The sequence below is a fragment of the Cebus imitator genome, unplaced genomic scaffold, assembly GCF_001604975.1.
Source record: "Cebus imitator isolate Cc_AM_T3 unplaced genomic scaffold, Cebus_imitator-1.0 Scaffold75, whole genome shotgun sequence".
Lineage (NCBI taxonomy): Eukaryota > Metazoa > Chordata > Mammalia > Primates > Cebidae > Cebus > Cebus imitator.
In genome coordinates this window covers 3,120,887-3,140,820 of record NW_016107390.1, presented here as the reverse complement: position 1 = coordinate 3,140,820, position 19,934 = coordinate 3,120,887, and the positions used below count along the sequence as shown (strand labels likewise).

Sequence of the window (19,934 nt, the reverse complement as noted above, 5' to 3'; positions counted from 1 at the left end):
TATTTTACAGTACTCTCAAGAGTAAATGAAGCATCTGGGGAAAAATCTCTAACTTTGCTGAGCACATAACAAATACCAAAAATCAGTTCCTTTCTTCTGTCTTCTCCCACATGTAGGTAGGTGAAATCATGTCATAAATGTTTGCTTAGCTATATCCTGCCTCATTCCAAGCAATATACTTAATAATGAGACCATAGGGACATGGGGAGAGTTTTAAAATACATTGTACTTCATTTAATCTTTAATATTATTTTTCTAATTTGCAGTTTCTGTAATCTAACAGCTACATTTGCAATAGAAACGTTTGGACAGATTCCCAGGTAATGAACAGCGCCTAACTGGACTTTAATGAGGGAATTTCTAAAAGATACAAGTGGCAGCTAAGAAGGAAAAGCACCTCTTCCCCATGTCTCCCAGAAAGAGCCTGTGCAATCACGTTTCAGGGTCCCCAGCTTAAATCTTATTATGAAAAATATTATTATACAGTATATAATGCAAATGAATCTTAAACAAAAAAAACACTTGTATGAAGTGTTCACTGCAAAGTCAGTGGTTTTAATATATTTAGATTTTGGGGGGCTATCTATGAAATCTGTCTTCCCAAATGAAACTTGCTGTTTCCCTGAAGCCCTGGAGCTTCCGCCCCCCTACATGACATCCTAAAATTGTATGTGTATATACAGGGATACGGCAGCAAGGAATTCCTAAGAACTGTGACTGCAGCAAAGGTCCCCTTTTGTGCCATCCCACTCAACAGCCACTGTCTTCCTATCAAACATGTCCCAGCTCCTCCTACTTGGCAGATGGTGGAATGCAGTGTCAGGATTGGACAGTGGCTGTGCCCTCTGCTCCAAGCCTGGGTCAGCTTTCACCCACAGACCCTCATTGTGGTGTGTTTAGGAACAGTAAAGGCATTTCCCCGGACTCAGCTCCAGTTCCCTTGGAGAGCAGAGTTACAAGTTATAATACTAAAGTTAGGACGCCAAATGACTTTGCTACTCAATTTTGGGCCCGGTGTTTGGAATTTGGGTGCTTGGGTTTTTTTTTTGGGGGGGGGAGATGTTAAATAAGGGCATAAAAAAAACATTAAGTTACTCATGGCCCTACTGTAAATATTACTGACTTCCGGAGATTTGTGCTAATGGAATGTTAGTGTGAATAATCTGCAAATGAAGTCAAGAGTTGTTTCTAAATAACTTTGGGAAACATGCATAACCTTTCTGTAGTGACTTTTCTTCCTCATTGGGTTGGTATGTTTGATTTAGGTGACTATTAAGGTATGCCCACCCAAGTACCCACCAGCAGAAGAGGGAGACGAAGTTAGGGAGGAGAAAGAGCGAAGGAGGAGGGTCTCACCTGCATGCCCCCGCTCTCACCTGCCAGCATGAGCACAGCACAGAGGACAGTCTATTTGGTTACTGACTGTAGGTTAGCCTCCGTTAACACCTGGGCCCTGAAGGGTAGCAGAGGCAGACAAGGGCTGGCTGGTGGTTGATATTTTCTTAGTAACAGAGCCCTTTTCTTTTTTCTTTTATTTATTATTTATTTTGAGATGGAGTCTCACTCTGTCATCAGGCTGGAGTGCAGTGGCCTGATCTCAGCTCACTGCAATCTCCCCCTCCCTGGTTCAAGTGATTCCCCTGCCTCAGCCTCCCGAGTAGCTGGGACTACAGGCACTCACCACCACACCCAGCTAATTTTTTGTATTTTAGTAGAGACGGGGTTTCACCATGTTGGCCAGGATGGTCTCGATCTCCTGTCCTCATAATCCACCCACCTTGGCCTCCCAAAGTGCTGAGATTACAGGTGTGGGCCACCGTCCCCGGCCCAGAGCCCTTTTCTTGAGTAGTGACTAGAAATGAGTTTGTAAAAGGCAGAGAGCTGGGTACTTCCTTGCTCCTAGCTCAGTACTTCCTTGCTCCTAGCTCAGTACCTCCTTGCTCCTAGCTCAGTACTTCCTTGTTCCTAGCTCGGTACTTCCTTGCTCCTAGCTCAGCACTCAACTCTGCCACTTTCCCAAAGTTTCCATTCTGCTGCCTGGAATTACCACCATTTAACCAGCGAACTCACCTAGACCTTCAACCATCCTCTGAGCCCTCCCTCTCTCTCCTTAGGTGAAACCAGGCTCTCCCTGAAGACACTGCTTCACCTTCAGTCCTCTCAAGTGGAGGATTTTCTTACATTTTCTATTTTCTTACACCTCCCATGTACCTCAGGGGCCAATTCCAAATCATTATTTATCAGTTCTAAATCATTATTTACCCTGGTTCTTGTCAAACAATTCCAAATCATTATTTATCCTCGTTCTTGTCAAACAAGACCAAAAGAAGCAAAATATACCGCGATCCTCTGAGACCCACAGCATCTGCTGCGGCCCCAGCTGTCTGTCCTCACCGCTATGTCCGCTGCATAGTTGGCTCCATTCACTCACAACTCTGGCTCCATCGCACTGTTTTCCTCTCCACGTCAAGCCCCACCATCAGTGTTCACATCCAGCATCCAAAATCGTGGCCTTACCACCTCCTCGGTGACCCCCTCCTCTGCTGCACTTCAGCCGTCCACTCCCATGGTCACACCTTCCAGACTGTCATGACTTGTAACTTCTCCGCTTCCTAAAGCGCAATGCAGACATCCCATTCTTTGACCACAGCCTCCTGTCCTTCCAGCTTGTTAATTACCCACCGCAACCTCTCTGCACCCTTACTGCAACCTCCACCTGTACTTTCACTCTCTCTTTTTTTTACTTTGCATTTCCTTACCTTTAAAAGTCCATTATTTCAAGAACACTTCCCAGTACACCCTCACCCCTCCGGGATTTGTTCCTCCCGCTGGCAAATCCCCAACTACCTACTTTCTCTGTGACTACACCTGAGCAGCATTCTCTGTAGCAATGATTTCAGATTGTATCTAATTACTTTCCTCCTCAAACCTGCTTTCCTTAATAATCAAGATAAGCTTGTTTCCACCCTCACAAAGAAATTAGAAGCCATCAGCCACGAATGCCCTGTATTCCTGATTGCAAACATAAAAATCTACTAACCTACCCATCCCCTTCTCTTTCCATGTCTTCCCATACGCTTCTCCCTTTGTCTGAAACATGTTCCTATCTTGGTCTCTTCCTCCACCCTTAGGCATTTTCATCTAGCTAACTCCTACTCCCACTCATACCCAGCTAACTCCTGCCGAGGCTCAGTTCAAACATCCCCTCCACTAGAAGGCCTTCCATGGTGTGTGGCTCCCACAAAACTTCATTTCCGGCCGGGCACAGTGGCTCACACCTGTCATCCCAGCACTTTGGGAGGCCGAGACGGGCAGATCACTTGAGGTCAGGAGTTCAAGACCAGCCTGGCCAACATGGTGAAACCCTGTCTCTACTAAAAAATACAAAAATTAGCTGGGTGTGATGGCACCTGCCTGTAATCCCAGCTACCCGGGAGGCTGAGGCAGGAGAATGGCTTGAACCCGGGAGACCGAGGTTGCAGTGAGCTGAGATTTCACCATTGCACTCCAGGCTGGGTGACAGAGTGACACTCTGTCTCAAAAAAGAAATTCATTTCCTCCTCTAATTGCATTGATCACTTTGTCTATTTTCCTCCCTGGTCAGCCTCAGACACTAAAAGGTAAACACCTTGAGGGTGGACAGTGTGTCTTATTAATCTTTGTTCTCTGTCAATGGCATAGTAGCTAGCTATTCAAAAATTGTTTAAATAAATAATAGCCAAAATGTGAAGTGTGATTTAACGATTTTTTTTTTTTTCTGATTTCAGTTCAAGTGTCTACCTGGTAGCTTCTTTCCTCTTTGTCCTGATGCTACTGTTCTTCACTATCCTCATTTTGAGCTACTTTTGGTACATGAGGATTTATAGACGATATATTAATGAACCACTTCACAAAGCTCCAAGAAAACATAAGACGAATTAGGAAAACTGAAAGTTTGTTTATTACGGATCTATGTATGTAGCGGGACAGTGTATTATATGCCTATATTGAGAGTGTGGGTTTGACCAAGAAATACTAAATATAAGCTCATAGGAGGCATCACCAAATTCAAGATCTGAAAAATATTCTTGAACTATCTCCAAAATAGAAATATTTGCATATATATATATTGTGTTATTAAATTAATCCTTTATGTGTTTGCCTTCATTTTAAAGGTATTCTATGTACTCTTACATGGCATGAAAAAATAAACTAAATTGACCTTTGTATGAATAAAAGTGAATTTTTGAAAATATATCTATGTGTCTCACATGCTAGACCATAGGGCTACTGGAAAATATATATATGTGTGTGTGTCAAGTATCATTTTACATGAAACTTTTCCCATGAAACCTTACATGGCTGTAGTTAATTTATGTATGAAGGACTTAACAAAGGTGTGTGAATTTAAATAACCTGCCCTAAACAGATTTTTTCTACTGGTAAATTCATATATGAAACGTAAGATATACTAAAAATGAGCAGCTGATGTTCTAAATTTTATTTTATTTTATTCTATTCTAGTCCAATTATTGTTTTGAGATAGGGTCTCGCTGTGTTGCCCAGGCTGGTCTTGAACTCCTGGGCTCATGCAGCCCTCCAGCCTTGGATAGGATTATAGGTGTAAGCCTGTAAAATTTAGAGCTGGCCCTAAATTTGAATTCTAAGTTTTAAATTTTGACTTTGATGCTCAAAATAAGCTTCTTAATTTGTCCAAATATTACCACAGGCTTCTAAATAATTAGTATTTGTATCAGTCAGGATTCAACAGAGAAGCAGAACCAGGAGGAAGGGTGGGTGCGCGCGCACTAACTCTCCTCTAAAGTGATTTATTTTAAAAGAATGGGATTATGTGATCGTGGAGGCTGGCTAAACAAGTCTGAAATGCACAGTGCAGGCAATCAAGAATGGAAGATCACAAGTAAGATGAAATTCCACAGGCCTCTCAAAGCTGTTGTCCACAAAGAATTTCTCACTTCACCAAAATCAAGAGTAAGACAGACATACCTGCTGTTCACCGCTGTTTTGAAAGTTCTGACATCACAAGAGAAAAATAAAATAAACAGTACCAATGCTGGGAAAAAAGAGACAAAATCCTCTCTTTCAATAATATTATGTGCTATGAAAGCCCAAAATTCACAACAAGTTTTACCAGAATAAGAGAATTTGATGGCTCTAACTAGACAAATATTGCTAAATTAATACCTTTCTAATAGTTCTAATCTGTTAGAAATAAAAATAATAATCTATTCATTGTAGTTACAAAATATATAAATTTAATATGAGAAGTACATGACCTATATGAAGAAAACTTTAAAATGTTTAATGAAAATGGTGAAACAAGACCTGAAACTAGATGGGGAAGACAAACTACCCAACAGAAAATGCGCAAAGTTTCAGTCATCTCATGAAAGCGCATGTCCAAACAGCCAACAAATACATTTAAAACAACTTTTTTTGGTGTTTATTATATGCCAGGAACTGTTGTAATAACTAAACCTCCATAACTCTATGAAACAAGAACTATTATAGAGATGAGGAAATTGGCACATAGAAGGTAAATAACTATACTAAGGTCATATAATTGGTAAGTGATGGAGCTGGAATTCAAACTCAGGCAGACAGGCTTCGTAAGTATCCACTATGGAAAGTCAACCTTGGCTGGCAGGTGGAAAGATACAAACCAAAGTCACAACATGGCTGCATTTTTCACCTGGTGACAAAAGCTCCAAAGGGTAATAATAAATTTTGACTTTGATGCTCAAAATAATAAATTTTGACACCCCCCCCACCATGGAAATCAGGGAGAGGAAGGGATGGGAAGGAAATTATCTTGCAGTTCTGAAGGAAATGTAAATTGCTATAGTTTTTTTTAAGCAATCTGGCAAAATCTGTTAAAATTAAAAATACATATTCTCTTGGACCCAGCAACCCCGCTGTTAGAATCTTTCCACAGGGTGGGATGTAGAGGACCAATATATCAGGATATGTGTGTGGGTGTAGATGGATGGATGAACAGATATAGATGATATACATATAGATAGATGCAGATATGTAGACAGAGAGACGGCATCATTAGTTGCTGTGGCAAAACTCTAGAAACAGAATTAACACCTACCAACAGGTGAACAGGGAATGGCTGACTACATGATGCTTGTACGTTGACCACATACTTTGTGCTAAGTGACTTAGATGATTTTTCCACAAGGTTTTGATAAATGAGAAAAGCAAGCTACAGAGAACCATCTGTACTATGATCCCATTTTCATGTAAACAAAACAAATGTTGCGTGACTGAGAACATGGAGGAAAGTATGACGGCGAGGTGGAAGCAGGGCAGGGAAGTGCTTGGTAGAGAAAGGCGGGGCCCTGGCTAAGGTGCCACCCTCGGGCCTGTGCCCACGACCTGGGTGAGCACAGGCACTCCTGCCTTCACGCCCAAATGTTGCATTTCCCAAGAACACCCTGGCCCGCCACGCCCCGTCCTGCACGTATAAAAACCCCAAGACCCTAGCAGCTGGACGTGGAGAGCACATCAGCGAACGCACACGCGGGGGGCTGGACGGCGGGAGCAGCAGTGGGTTGAAGAGCACAACCCGCAGGCCGTGGACCAGCAGGACGTCGCGGGGTTTGGCGGGGGCGGTGGGGGAGAGCCCGGCTGCCACGCGGCCGACCCAGGGGAAAACCGTCTCCATTCTGGCTCCCCCATCTGCTGAGAGCTACTTCCACTCCACAGAATCTCACACCCATTCTCCAAGCCCACATGTGATCTGATTCTTGGGGCACCAAGGTAAGAAACCCAGGAAAGAAAGCCCTCTGTCCTTGCGATAAGGCGGGGGTCTAAGTGAGCTGACTCAAGCTGCCCACGGACAGCTAAACTGAAAGAGCGCGCTGTCACACACACCCACTGGGGCTTCAGCTCTGAACATCTGCCCCTGGACACTGCCCGGGTTGGAGCCCCACCATCTGCCCATCTGCATGCTCCCCAGAGAGGTTTGCGCGGTGGGGCACTGAAGAAGCGAGCCGCAGGCCCGTCGCACGCCCTGCAACGGGGATAAGGGAGCCTTTCCCGTTTCACCAGTATACATACCATTTTGTTTCCATTGTGCGTACAGGCATGGACGTGTGTGTACACGACAGGGGGCGTGGGGCTGTACCAAGAGATGCAGAGAGATAGAAACAAGGCCTTCAGAACTGGGGTGAGGGAAACAAGAGACACGCAGCAGGAAAGTGTTCTTTGATGTCAACCAACATGTTTGCACATAAAGACAAATGAAGTCTCAGAACTGAAAGTGATGTCATTGTTTTGAGGAAAATATTTTTTTATTGACATAATTGTACATATTTACGGAGTGCATAGTGCTGTTTTTCTACATATAATGTATAGTGACCAGATCAGGTAATTAGCACATCCATTATCTCGAAGGTTCGAATTTCTTTGTGTTGGGAACATTGAATATCCTCCTTCTAGCTATTTGAAACTCCGTATCATTATTAACTAATGGTCATCCTACAGTGCTATAAAACACTAGACCTTCTTTTTGTTTTGTTTTGTTTTTTTGAGACAGAGTCTCGTTCTGTTGCCCAGGCTGGAGTGCAATGGCACAATCTCGGCTCACTGCAACCTCTGCCTCCCGGGTTCAAGCGATTCTCCTGCCTCAGCCTCCCAAAGTGCTGGGATTACAGGCTGAGCCTCCGTGCCCAGACCAGAACACTAGACCTTCTCCCTTCTATCTAGCTGTAATTTTGTACTCCTTAACACAGGGGTCCCCAAGCCCCACGGGAGCATTACCGCCTGAGCTCCACCTCCTGTCAGCTGCAGCATTAGACTCTCACAGGAGGTGAACCCTATTGTGAACTGCACATTCGAGGGATCTAGGTTGCACGCTCCACATGAGAATCTAATGCCTGATGATCTGAGGTGGAACAGTTTCATCCTGAAACCATTCCCACCCCTCACCTTCTCCACGCCTCGTCCATGGAAAAAATGTCTTACACAAAACCAGTCACTGGTGCCAAAAAAGTTGGTGACTGCTGCTTTAACAAATCGCTCCCTGTCCTTCCCTTCCCCCTAACAAAATGAGGTAATTTTAGATGCTCTTTGCCTTCTTCCTACTTCCACCACATTGAACTTAAATGTTTTAATTAATCATAAAAAACAAAACTGCTCTTACTGTGAGCAAAGAGATGAGAAAGGAAGAAGTAGAGGCAAGTATACACAACTCTTTCAAGAAGTTCCCCCACCCCGACTTTTTTTCTTTTTTTTTTTTTTTTTTTTTTTTTTTTTTTTTTTTTGACAAGGAGCAAAGAAATGGAGGCCACCTGAACACAAGTGAGGACGGGAGGATGTTACTGAATATGGGTGGAAATAAGCAAGTGGCTAGGAGAAACTGATGATACAGGAGAGAAACAGGTAATCACTGGATCAAAATCCTTGAGTCAGCAAGAGAGAATTAGATCTTGTGCTGAAAACTAAGAATTGAATATTTCATGCAAGTCCATTACTCATGAACTCTGGCCCCCCTCCTGCAGCAGTCATAGGTAGGCTGTCAGGAAGATCAGTGGTTCCTGGAGGCGGGGAGATTGTCCCTCGAGTCTCCCACTGCGGGAGTGTAATTGACGCAAACAGCATCAGCTGTTGCCCTCTGAAACTCATCACCACACTTGTACCAAGCCCACGCCCCCTCAGGCCGCTCCTCACCTGTGACCGTGTGCAGTGGGGATAGTAAGGAAGACCCAATGCTGGTAAACACAGGACTCTTATCAGCCCAGTTCAAAGACTCCCAAAGGCTTTATCAAACTGTCCTTAGATTGCGCAGCAGTTTAGGCAACTGTATCCAATCTCAATCGGCACCATCTCTCTCCCACACACTCTTTCTGTCTGGTAACTCTCCCAACTTCCACAGCTCCCTATTTCGTTTCACACAAGCATTTTCCTTTAATGAAATCCTTGCAAAAAAAATTTTTTTTTGAGACTGAGTCTCACTCTATCACCCAAGCTGGAGTACAGTGGCACGATCTTGGCTCACTGCAATCTCTGCATCCTGGGTTCAAGCCATTCTCCTGCCTCAGCCTCCCAAGTAGCTGGGATTACAGGCACCCACCACCACACCAGGCTAATTTTTGTATTTTTAGTAGAGATGGAGTTTCACCATGTTGGCCAGGCTGGTCTTGAACTCCTGACCTCAAGTGATCCACCTGCCTCAGTCTCCCAAAGTGCTGGGATTACAGGCGTGAGCCATCGTGCCCGGCCAAACATTTAATCCCATGTTAGTAACTGTTTCTCAGAGGACCTGGATTAGCACAAGTCATAAGTGAGTGGTCTGAGAAATCAGGGAGTCAGGTGGTAATTTGGGACTGGCTCACTCAGCACCCAGAAGGCAGAGAGGAAACCATCCTAAGGGATATGTGGCCAGCAGTACTCCTTGGCTCCAGGTGGTGGTTCAGTTGCTTATGTTTTAATTGGCAGTGACCTGAGAAAATGTCCTGGTGGAGGGGAATGCTATGGCAGGTAAAGGCATTTGAAAGTGGGGATAACAAGCACAGTGACTGAGTTATAGTAATGACTTGCAGAAGGCAGTGACAGACTGGGAGCCACAGCAGCTAATGGCTAAGAAGAAGAAACCGAGTGTCTCATAAAGAGGTCATCATCACCAACAGTGAAAAGGCAGACACAATTGAACAGCAAGCTGAAGACTGGGAGTCACAGGGCTCCAGAAATGTTTGCACACAACCTCTTTAGGTCTGTTACTGGGAGGCTGAGGCCCTGGTAGAGAAAACTTTTGATCGTAAAAACTGGGACAGGAAAATCTGGATGGATGCTTCTGAAGATGCTGAGCTCTACGACCTCCACCCTGCCACCCACCTCTGGGCATGCAGAGACGGCCCACTGCCCCCCATCAGGGGTTAGCCCTTTGGCTGTGCTACAGCATGCTGCAGAAGCGTCTGCCTCACAGGGCGACAGGTGCCCGCTGCCTGTTCTCCTTGGTGTGGCAGGCTGAAAACTAGGGTGGAATCCCAGCATCAGCCAGCTGGTGACACACAGGGCCTCATAAGGAATGAAGAATTACAAAAACTAGTATGTACCTACCGCCAGGAGCCAAGGGAATGTGTGGGATTAGATTCTATGGATTATTTTTTTATTTATTTTTGAGGCAGAGTCTCACTCTGTTGCCCAGACTGGAGTACAGTGGTACGATCTCAGCTCACTGCAGCCTTTGCCTCCCAGGGTCAAGTAATTTTCCTCCCTCAGCCTCCCAAGTAGTTGAGACTACAGGTATGCACCACCACGCCTGGCTAATTTTTGTATTTTTAGTAGAGATAGGGTATCATCATGTCGGACAGGCTGGTCTTGAACGCCTGACTTCAAGTGATCCACTCACCTCGGCCTCCTGAAATGCTAGGATTACAGGTGTGAGCCACTGCGCCTGGTCTCTATTGATTCTGTAAAACTGGATAAGCAAGAATTAACTGACTTAGTGGCATTTTCTTAGGACGTGGAATTTAAGAAGACCCTATCATGGCCTGTAGGGGATGGGGCAAACTGACTGCTGGGGTTCTCCTGCAAGTTTCAAAACTGTTTAAATTCTGACCTCTTTATTCCCCCACACCTAAGTGTCATAGCTGTTTCTAGCTTTCTGACACCTCAGCGTTCCCGTTTTGTTTCAGCCCTCTAAGACCCAATTTACAATTCTGTATATTAATTCTCTGAGTTCATCTGTCTCCTGACAACCACCTCAAATAAGTCTTCATGTTCTGTTCTGCTACTGTCTCCTTCAATTTAAATTATAAAATTATGAGTTAATATTTATATTCTATTATACATTATAGAATAGAATAATTATATTCTATATATAAGAATTTATATTATATACATTTTATTATAGAATATATGTAAGTATATATATTATTTTCTGCCTTTCACTGGATTATAAGCTTCATGAGGGAAGGTTCATATCTGTTCTGTCATAGTGAATTAGCAATACAGATATATAATACATAATATATATAAACAAAATATGTAATATATAATACAATAATATATCTTATAGTATTATATATATAAGAATACATATTCTTTTCTGTCTTTCACTAGATTGTAAGTTTCATGAGGGCGGGATCATGTCTGTTCTTTCACAGATGAATTAGTGATACACAGAGGCTGACACATCAAAGGTACTCATTTAACACTTGTTCAATGAATGAAAGATGGATGATTCATTATTGATGGATCAATACCCGAATTAAATGAGCAGTATAGCTCATTCCATCATTAGATGATAAATTCTATTTTGTACCTGATAAATTCAAACTAGCCATGGGACATCCTTTATGGTAAGGCAGAATCCCAGCCTCCCTGAGATGTTCACATTCTAACCCCCAGAATCTGTGGCTGTTACCTTTCCTAGGAAGAAAAAAACTTAGCAGTTGTGATTAAGGATCTTGAGATGGGGAGAGGATCCTCAGTTATCCAGGTGGACCCAATCTAATCACAAGACTCTTCATAAGCAAGAGGGAGAATCAAGGAAGTCAGAGAAGACATGATGATGGAAATGGGGGCCGGGGGGTTGGCTGGGGTGATGGGGCCATGAGCCAAGGAATGAAGGCAGCCTCTAGAAGCTGGGAAAGCAAGGAAGCAGATTGTCCCCTAGAGCCTCCAGAAGGAACACAGCCCTTGATGTTAGCCTAGGGACGCCCATTTTGAACCTCCAATCTCCAGAACTATAAGAAAATAAATTTGTGTTATTTTAAACCACTAAGTTTGTGGCAATTTGCAGCCATAGGAAACCAATACATCCTGGTAGAGAAGTCCAAGAGGCTGAAGGTTATACTGGCCTAGCACTCTGGAGACAAAAGAGCACTGAAGGTGGACACATGCGACTCCGGCATACATGTAACAGTTACAGCTGAGAGAGTGGATAAGATCACAAAGGGCAAAGGAAGTGTATACAGTAAGAGGTAAAGTGAACCCGCAGTTTGAGCCCTCAGAGGACTGCAGCCAGCACTAAATAAGGTGCAAATGCATAGTGCCTTTTCCCCACCTTTCACAGGAAAAAGGACTTAGCAGATGTGATTATGGAGTTTGTGTAATTGGTTTAGGTGGGGAGGAATGGCACGGTAGGAAAGAGAAGCAAGGCAGCTGATACACCGAAAACAGATTTTAGAACTTTGTCAACAACCTTCCAGAGGACAGTCAAATAATAATGATGTACACAGCATTCACTGTCCCTCTACACTATCTGACAAACCATATTTTCCTAGTACACGTATTTGCTCTATTTTACATCACCTTCTCTCTCTCCAAACTCCTTATGCCCCTCTCCTCATGTCTCGTTCATAAGGAAAGAACACCCTCATTTCCTGCACTCCGTATTTCTAACCTGCCCACCTGTCTCCTTGCCTTCTGTGGCATCACTGCATACCTGCATCTGCCTCCTATGCCATCACTATGGATGAAGCATACTAACTAAGCGGCAACCCCTATACTTGTGCCCTGGGTCCTGCCTGCTTCTTTCTTTGCCCTTGCAAATCTTGCCCTCTTCTATATCAATTTCTCTCTCTTTCCATGCAAGTATGCCTCAGCATCTCCCATCTTCAAAATGTCCTCCATCGACCACTCAGCCTTATCCAGCTGTTGCCCCCAAGTTTAAGTTGTCTCCCTTTTGTCACCTTACATTTGTTTCTCAAACTGTTATAGCAGTTATTTAAATCTCACTCCTCCCAGAGACCACTGGGGTCAAAGCTACTAGTCATCTCTATATTGTTGCATCCAATAGTCTTGACATCAATGCTACCATGTTCTTTCTGATTTTCCTCCCAGCTCCATGCTTCCTCTTCATCCTTTACTTGACCTCTACATGGTGAAGGGTCCTAGAGCTTTGTTCTTGACCCACTTCTTTTTAGCTACACATATTCTTAGGTCATCCCACCAAACCCCAAGTGTCTACTGCTTGACAGCCATGGATGTCTAAAAGGTATTGCCAACTTAACATGATCAAACCATAACTCTTGATTTTCCTCCTCCCAACCTGCTCCTCCCCCAAATGTTTCATATCATGTAAATGGCCGAACCATCCACTCAGTTGCCCAAGTCAAAAATCTAGAAGTTATTCTTGAATCCCCTCTCCCTAACCAACTCAACGTCCAACCCATTAGCAAGTTCCATAGACTTTATTCCAAAACTAGAGTTTACTTTAAATTCTAATTATCTCAGTCTCCAGCACTAACAGCAACAACTAAGCCACTTTGTGGCATGCACTTCTGGAAATAATTTGTGGCTGTTTTTGCAGTCTACCACACTCGTCTCCCTGTTTCCACCTCCTGAAATGCGTTTTCCACACAGCAACCCAAGTAATCATTTTTAAACACACGCATGCTCATTTCACTCCCTGGCCCAAACTTATGGCTTCATTGAAAATACAACCCCTATTATGAATTTAGAAATCTTCCGGGATCTGGCCTCTGCCTAACTGCCCAAGTCATCTAATACCATTGCCTCCTTGCCTAGTAGTTCCCAGAAACAGTGGTCTTTTGTTTTCCTTGAATACAGAAAACTCCTTCATGCCTCAGACCTTCGCACGTGTTCCCTTTGACTGAAATACTCCTCCCCCGCATATTTGCGGGGCTGGCTTTGTCATTCATATTTCAGCCTAAAACTCATCTCATTACAGCGATCTTCCCCGTGCAGCCAATTTAAGATTACTCTCAATGACTTCACCTTATTTAAATTTTCTGCAAAGCACACACCTGTGATATTTTGTTTGTCCCTGCTCCGGTTTATCACGTCATCCCCGAGGGCCTACAACACTGCCCGGCACATAGGAAGCACACAGCGAATATTTGTTGAATTCACGCAAAGGGGCCTGCGACGTCCCAGGATTGTGTAAGCTGTGGTTACTGTACCCTTCCCATCTCAGCAGGACAGTTTCACAAAACGTAAATTCCACATCGAGGATTAACTGGATGCACGTTACACCTCATCCCACACCAGTAACTGGTTTTCGTCTACTTCCCCACCCCTCCCCTTGCCAAAGAACAAGTGAGGAGGGATCTGGAAAACACAGGGTCATCACTCTAGTCTTTTGCCACATTTCGTTGGCTTCACCGAGCTCAACGCCACAAGAACTACTAACAGCAGCAGCACCGGCGAGGAGAGGGTGAATAAAGGTAGAAGACTTCACCGCCAGCGGACTGCAAGGGACTCGCCGCAGCTCCAAAGCACTGCATCCTGGGAACTGTAGTCTCCCGAGGAGGCCTGGTCTGGTAGGACCGGGGCCCCCGCGGCATGCTGGGAGTTGGAGTCGAGGGCTGTTTAGACTCCGCCTCTGCGCTTATAGTAGCGTGGGGAATCCTCGCTGCATGCTGGGAACTGTAGTCTTCCTGCGGCCCCGTTCCTCCTGGACGCTGAGGCGCCGAAGCTGCCGCCATTTTAGGTCCCGAGGTGCGGCGGTCGAGAACCAGGGCGCAGGCGGGCTGAGCCCCGGCGCCGGGCCGGCCCCGCCCCCGGGGCGCCTGGCGCCCGCCCCTTGCTGAAGCCCCGCCTCTCCCCACGTGTCTGCCGCCTAGGGGAGGCGCCTCAGCCGGAGCGGGCCGCCAACGGTCCGGCCCCGTCCGCACAGAGGCTCCTGTCGGCGGCGCCCGGGAGCGGCTCGGCTGCCAGATGCTTCCGCCCCGGCTGCCGCGGGCCGGGCTGTTCGCTTAGTGCCCGGCTCAGGCCCCCAGGAGCGCCCGCGGGGGCGAGAGCGGCCCCGGGCCCCGCGGAGACGGAGCGGCTTGAGGACGAGGCGGCGGCCGCCGGGAGGAGGATGGGGGCTAACCAGTTAGTGGTGCTCAACGTGTACGACATGGTGAGTGCGGCCCCTGGCGGCCCCGAGCCCTGGCCCAGGCCGGCGTCCTCTCGCCGGCCGGGCTCGGACCCCGGCCCCAGGCGCTTCCTGCCTCGCGTCTCCGCCTTCGGCTTTACTGCTCGGGGGAAGCCGGGGAGAAGGAGGGAGAAGTAGTAGTATTTTTCAGTCCTCGCACTCGTCGACGCTCGGGTGAACCCAGGCAGCCTGACGGTTTTGGGCAAAGCTCGGGTGGGCTGGAACCTCTCCCATCCCCGCAGCTTGGCCCCGACCCTGGCTCTGGGCCCGACCCCTTGGCTGACGAGCGGTGTCCTTTCTGCAAAGCTTCCGTCGCGCCTCCGACCCCACTTGCCCGCCCCCGGGGCTGCCCCAGGACCCCCGTCCCGACCGCCTGCGCTCCCAGCTCCTCTGCTTCTGCCGAATCGTACATCTCTTTGCTTGGTTTAAATCTTCAAACACTCCCAAGCCCCTCCAAATCCAGAGAGTCACAGCTTTGGGGTGCCTGTACTAGAATCTCTTCCAAGGTGAACAGGAGCCAAAACACCCTTGCCTTGTGTGTCAAAGGCAACCTCGTTAAAATATGAATGAGGCCAACATTTATCGGGAAAGTAGCCCGACTGAATTATTTAGAGACCCTGGCGGTGCTCCTTTCCTAGACCCTGAAGACCCCTTTCCAGGTGATGCAACAGGTGACGTGACCACAGGAGGGGGAGAGGAAGAAGTTGTTTATGGTGTCATCTAACTTTGGAGTACTGCAAGCGCGCAGAATCGAGTTCAAGAACTGGTTTGCCTGTTTTTTTTTTGCTGTTGAAGTGTCCCCAGAAAAAGCACCCGGTAGAGAATTGCCCTTGCATTGAGATGCATGTTTGGTGTGTTTGCTTGCTTTGGGTTGATCGGTTTTTGTTCTGTAGAATGGATTGCCTCTTGACTGCAATGCTTAAAATTCCTTGTTAGTTGACTGGCAAATGAAAAATTCCCCGTCGTTATTTTTGTTGGCTTAAAGATGCAGGAGAGCAGAAATACTACCGGCCAGGAGTCTTATGCAGTTTTAAACTTTTTCCCTTGTCTTATTTATAAGTTTCTAAATTTACAGTGTTGTACCTTGGGTAGAAAGAGATTCCTCATCTCCCATATCTGGGAATTGTGTAGAGGGCATAGGAACTGCCTACCACTTGAGATGAGTCCTCTGCTGAGTTCTCATGTGAGCCTGGAGGTGAAAGGAGGTGGGTTAACATGCTCAGAAAAGTGGAGCGTGAGAGAAAAAGTTAGAGGAGACTAAGCCACAAAATGTCCTGGAAAACCATGGCCCTTTTAAAGTTCTTTGGCCTGTTTCGCTGGTTGAGAAATAATTTTCTGGATTTAAACTTTTTGTGTTCAACTGAACACCTTTATTTTTCAAGACTCTTACAGCCCTTTTACTTTTTTGTGCACTCTCCCCTATCTGAATTTGATTTGTTTTTTATTCGTGAAGGCTATTACTGTCTTTTAGAATATATTCTGCTCTTGAGATCAGTGTGTGCCTTTTATCCTAGAATATTAAACCCCTTTATACATTAGGAGTATACAATGGCCAGAAGCCACAGTTTCAGAGCCTAAAAGAATTTGTGAGAATAGAGGAAGAGAGTTTTACCCTTTATATGAAAATGAAAATGCATTTTTTTGGCATATAGTGGTCTTCTTTACACTTTAGGCATTCTGTGAATCAGGAAAATCTTTGCTAATTGTGGTTGATTGGGAAAAGCTAGAGATGGTATTCAGTATTTTCTAAGGGAGGACTTCTGAACAATGTTAAAATATTAACTAATTACAAGATCATGTTTTTCACATCAAGTTTGTAAAATAGGTAGTTACGGAAGAAGCAGACAGGGAAAAGAATAAGTGGCCTGTCCAGAAAACTAAAAATATCTAGAATTTGTAGATCAAAATCTGATTCACGATCTCTACTGAATAATTACTACATTTCTGTCTTTATATTGCTTTTTCCTGTGAACAGGAGATGAAGCATCTGAATGTTTATCAGAATGATAAATAGTCAAATTATTAGACATTTAATAAACTTGATCTTTTATGTTCTTTTGAGGGCTTTCAGTGTTTTATGTCACTATTCAGCAACCTACCATTACTTACTAATTTTGACCTGGTAGAAACCACAAGGATGAGTTAATTGTCCTTTCTTCTTTAAGGAATTTAGAGTATTGTAAAGGAGATATACAACAGTGGTAACAATTCAAGGCAGAATAGCATGGTTTTTATAAGAGCAGACAAGGATGCAAAGGAGGAGACTATATGTAGTAGTAGGATCAGGGAATACTGAAAAATAAAAGGAGTGAAACTTGAAGGATGCGTAGCATCCACAAGAGCAGAGAACAGTTGGCATGAACAACATGGCAGGAATAGGGAAAGCACAGGTTGGATTTGGGAAATATCAGCTGGTCTAATATAATTAGAGTATAGCATAAATGACAGGAGCCAAAACTGAAAATTTGATTAGGACTTCATTAGTCAGATGAGTTGTGGGCTTGGGTGAAGGGCTGAGGGGGCTCTTTGAGCCAGCAGAACCATTTAAAGTTTTCATGAAGGGGAACAGTGGGATCAGTTGTTTTAGAACGAAGACTAACTGACTGAGGTACCAATTTTGGTCTGTTATACTAATTTTTCTCAAGTCAGTTTTGGTTTTTGAAACATTTTTGCTTGATGCCAAGGGTAAATTCCTTTCATCTTTGGTAATTCTTCCTATTCATCAGAGATGCCTTGGATAAGGATTGCTGTTATCTGTATAGGCCTAGTACATCAGCTGTCTGGTTCAAACTCTGTAAATATGAAAATTGAAAATTCACCTTAGGGTTGCCCTTATAATCATGGTTATAGGGACCTCTTGCCATGTGTCCTTGTGCCTCTTTGTTAGATTGTCACCTTTTCTAGCTCTGATTGTATTTTTCCTATTCCCTAGATTGGGCTGCTGTGGATCATTTCTTCCATAACTTTGTCATATGCATGAAAATAATTCTGTTGGGGTATTAACTTCCTGTATTAACTTCACCTGTATTAACTTCCTTCTCATGGAAGAGTAGTATAATCCTCAAAAGGTTACTTAATTATGCATAGTGCTCCTAAATTATTGCTTGCTGCATTCTCAGTGATTATGTTCCTCTCTGTACTTTGGAGTAATCTACCACCAATAAAACATGTCCTGGAGTTACTTTCTGAGTCATGGGAATGAGCTTGTTCACATATTCCCAATTTACTGACATGCATAGCAAAGCGGGTGATTCAGATTAGTTTCCAATACCAAGACAGATTTCTGGTGTAGTCACTTTAGCAGTCTTCATTTTTCATAGATCCAGATTTTGTGCTATTTGGGTTATCTTGACTAATGAATTTTTATAAGATAAAAATATGCAAGTGTTTTATAGTGTTAATTCATTGTGTAAACAAGTTTCTACCAACTTTATTTATTATTGATTTTCTTACTCTGTCACCCAGACTGAATTGCAATGGCACGATATCAGCTCACTGCAATCTCCATCTCCCGGGTTCTAGCAGTTCTTTTGCCTCACCCTCCCAAGTAGCTGGAATTACAGGTGTACACCACCACACCAGGCTAATTTTTGTATTTTTAGTAGAGACGAGGTTTCACCATGTTGACCAGGCTGTTCTTGAACTCTTGACCTCAAGTGATCCACCAGCCTCAGCATCCCAAAATTCTCAGATTATAGGCATAAGCCACTGAGCCCGGCCTGTACCAATTTTATGATAAATTAGTACCTATACATCTTCAGAGTCTTAAAATAATAGAAGAGAAACACTTTCTAGGACTCTTCACATAAGGACATTTTTGTCTGAACTCTGCTCTTTTGACGCCTGTCTCCATTAGACTCCTCCAACAGAGAGTGAGGTCATGCAGGTGTAATAGATCAGACTTCTCATACATCAGCAGATTTAATTCAGACTTTTTGAACAAGTTCCAGAATCACACATCTCCTCACCTAATGATTCCTTAATATCTCTGAATCAGCATGTCCAGGAACATACTTCTTCCCTTTTCTCCTTTTCATGCCTCGAATTCTTCCTTCTCACCCCATGCCACTGCCCAAAAGCCACCACTTTTGTTGTAGCTTCCCAAACCAGAAACCTGGGAGTGAATTTAAATTTCCCTTTATTGTAAACCCTCCACAGTCAGCCAGCAGGCCCTGCAGAGTTTGATTTTGGTTGATTCTGTCTGAAAGCAACAGAGAGCTTGACAGTCCGTGGCTTAAGCTGGAAGGATACTTGACTAAGTCCAGAGATAAACAGGCCCTGGATTATTAGTTCACAGCTCAGCTGTGTCATCAAGAACCAGGACTGTCCATCCTTTTACTCTACCATCCTCAGCACTTGGCTTTTGCCCTTGGTTTGTCCTCTAATAGTTGTAAAGTAACTGCCATAGCACCAAATGAGGCATCCTGTCAGCAGGATGTGAAGGAAGATGGAAGATGGGGCCATTTTCTACATGCACCTCTGTTCTTTTAATAGAAAGGAAAAACTTATCAGAGCCACGCTACTTCCCTCAAGAGATTATCTAGAATGGGCTCGTGTGCAACTGTGATGAAGCTGAGTAAGTGAATATCTGGCATTTCTAACCTTTATAGTGTGTTGTGGGTAAGGAAGGCAAGAAGCTGGAAATGGCAGTTTGCTGGGAACCTGCAATGCCTGTCACATATTTTACTTTCTGGATATTGTTTAAATTGGTTACTTTATCCCCATTTCCACTAATGCTTCTCAAGTTCAGGCCCTCATCTCTATTCATGTAATAGCCTCCTTACTAGTTTCAATCTCTAGTATTCATTTTAATCCTCCCTCCATTCTGTTAGCAAAGTAACCTTTCTGAAACATACCAGGATAAAGTGTAATGCACTTTATGATGTGGCCCTTACCTGACAGTTGAAGGTCCACTTCCCTCTTCTACATAACACCCTTTATTCTCACACAGTGAAATTTTTTTAGTTATCCACACAGGCTATATCCTACACCCCTTATTTTATGCATGCATGTCCTTCTGTCTAGAGTGTCCTTGTCCAACACTGATCGCCTGCAACCTCCTGTTCCTTCTGGCTGTAGCTTAGTCTTATTTATC

The 19,934-nt window shown here is 44.4% G+C and overlaps 2 protein-coding genes across 2 annotated transcripts in view; both read left to right on the top strand.

Annotated features, from left to right (window-relative positions):
- CATSPERE (catsper channel auxiliary subunit epsilon) overlaps positions 1-4,198 on the top strand; it is a 163,265-nt gene extending 159,067 nt beyond the window's left edge. The window contains exons 21-22 of the mRNA XM_017531963.2: positions 267-320; positions 3,768-4,198. Coding sequence (XP_017387452.1) covers positions 267-320; positions 3,768-3,921 — 208 coding nt within the window. The 3' untranslated portion in view covers positions 3,922-4,198. The remainder of the gene's footprint in view (positions 1-266; positions 321-3,767) is intronic.
- Positions 4,199-14,232: 10,034 nt separating this feature from the next.
- The window catches only part of DESI2 (desumoylating isopeptidase 2), a 59,245-nt gene continuing 53,543 nt past the window's right edge, over positions 14,233-19,934 (top strand). Inside the window, exon 1 of the mRNA XM_017532098.2 lies at positions 14,233-14,824. Coding sequence (XP_017387587.1) covers positions 14,783-14,824 — 42 coding nt within the window. The 5' untranslated portion in view covers positions 14,233-14,782. The remainder of the gene's footprint in view (positions 14,825-19,934) is intronic.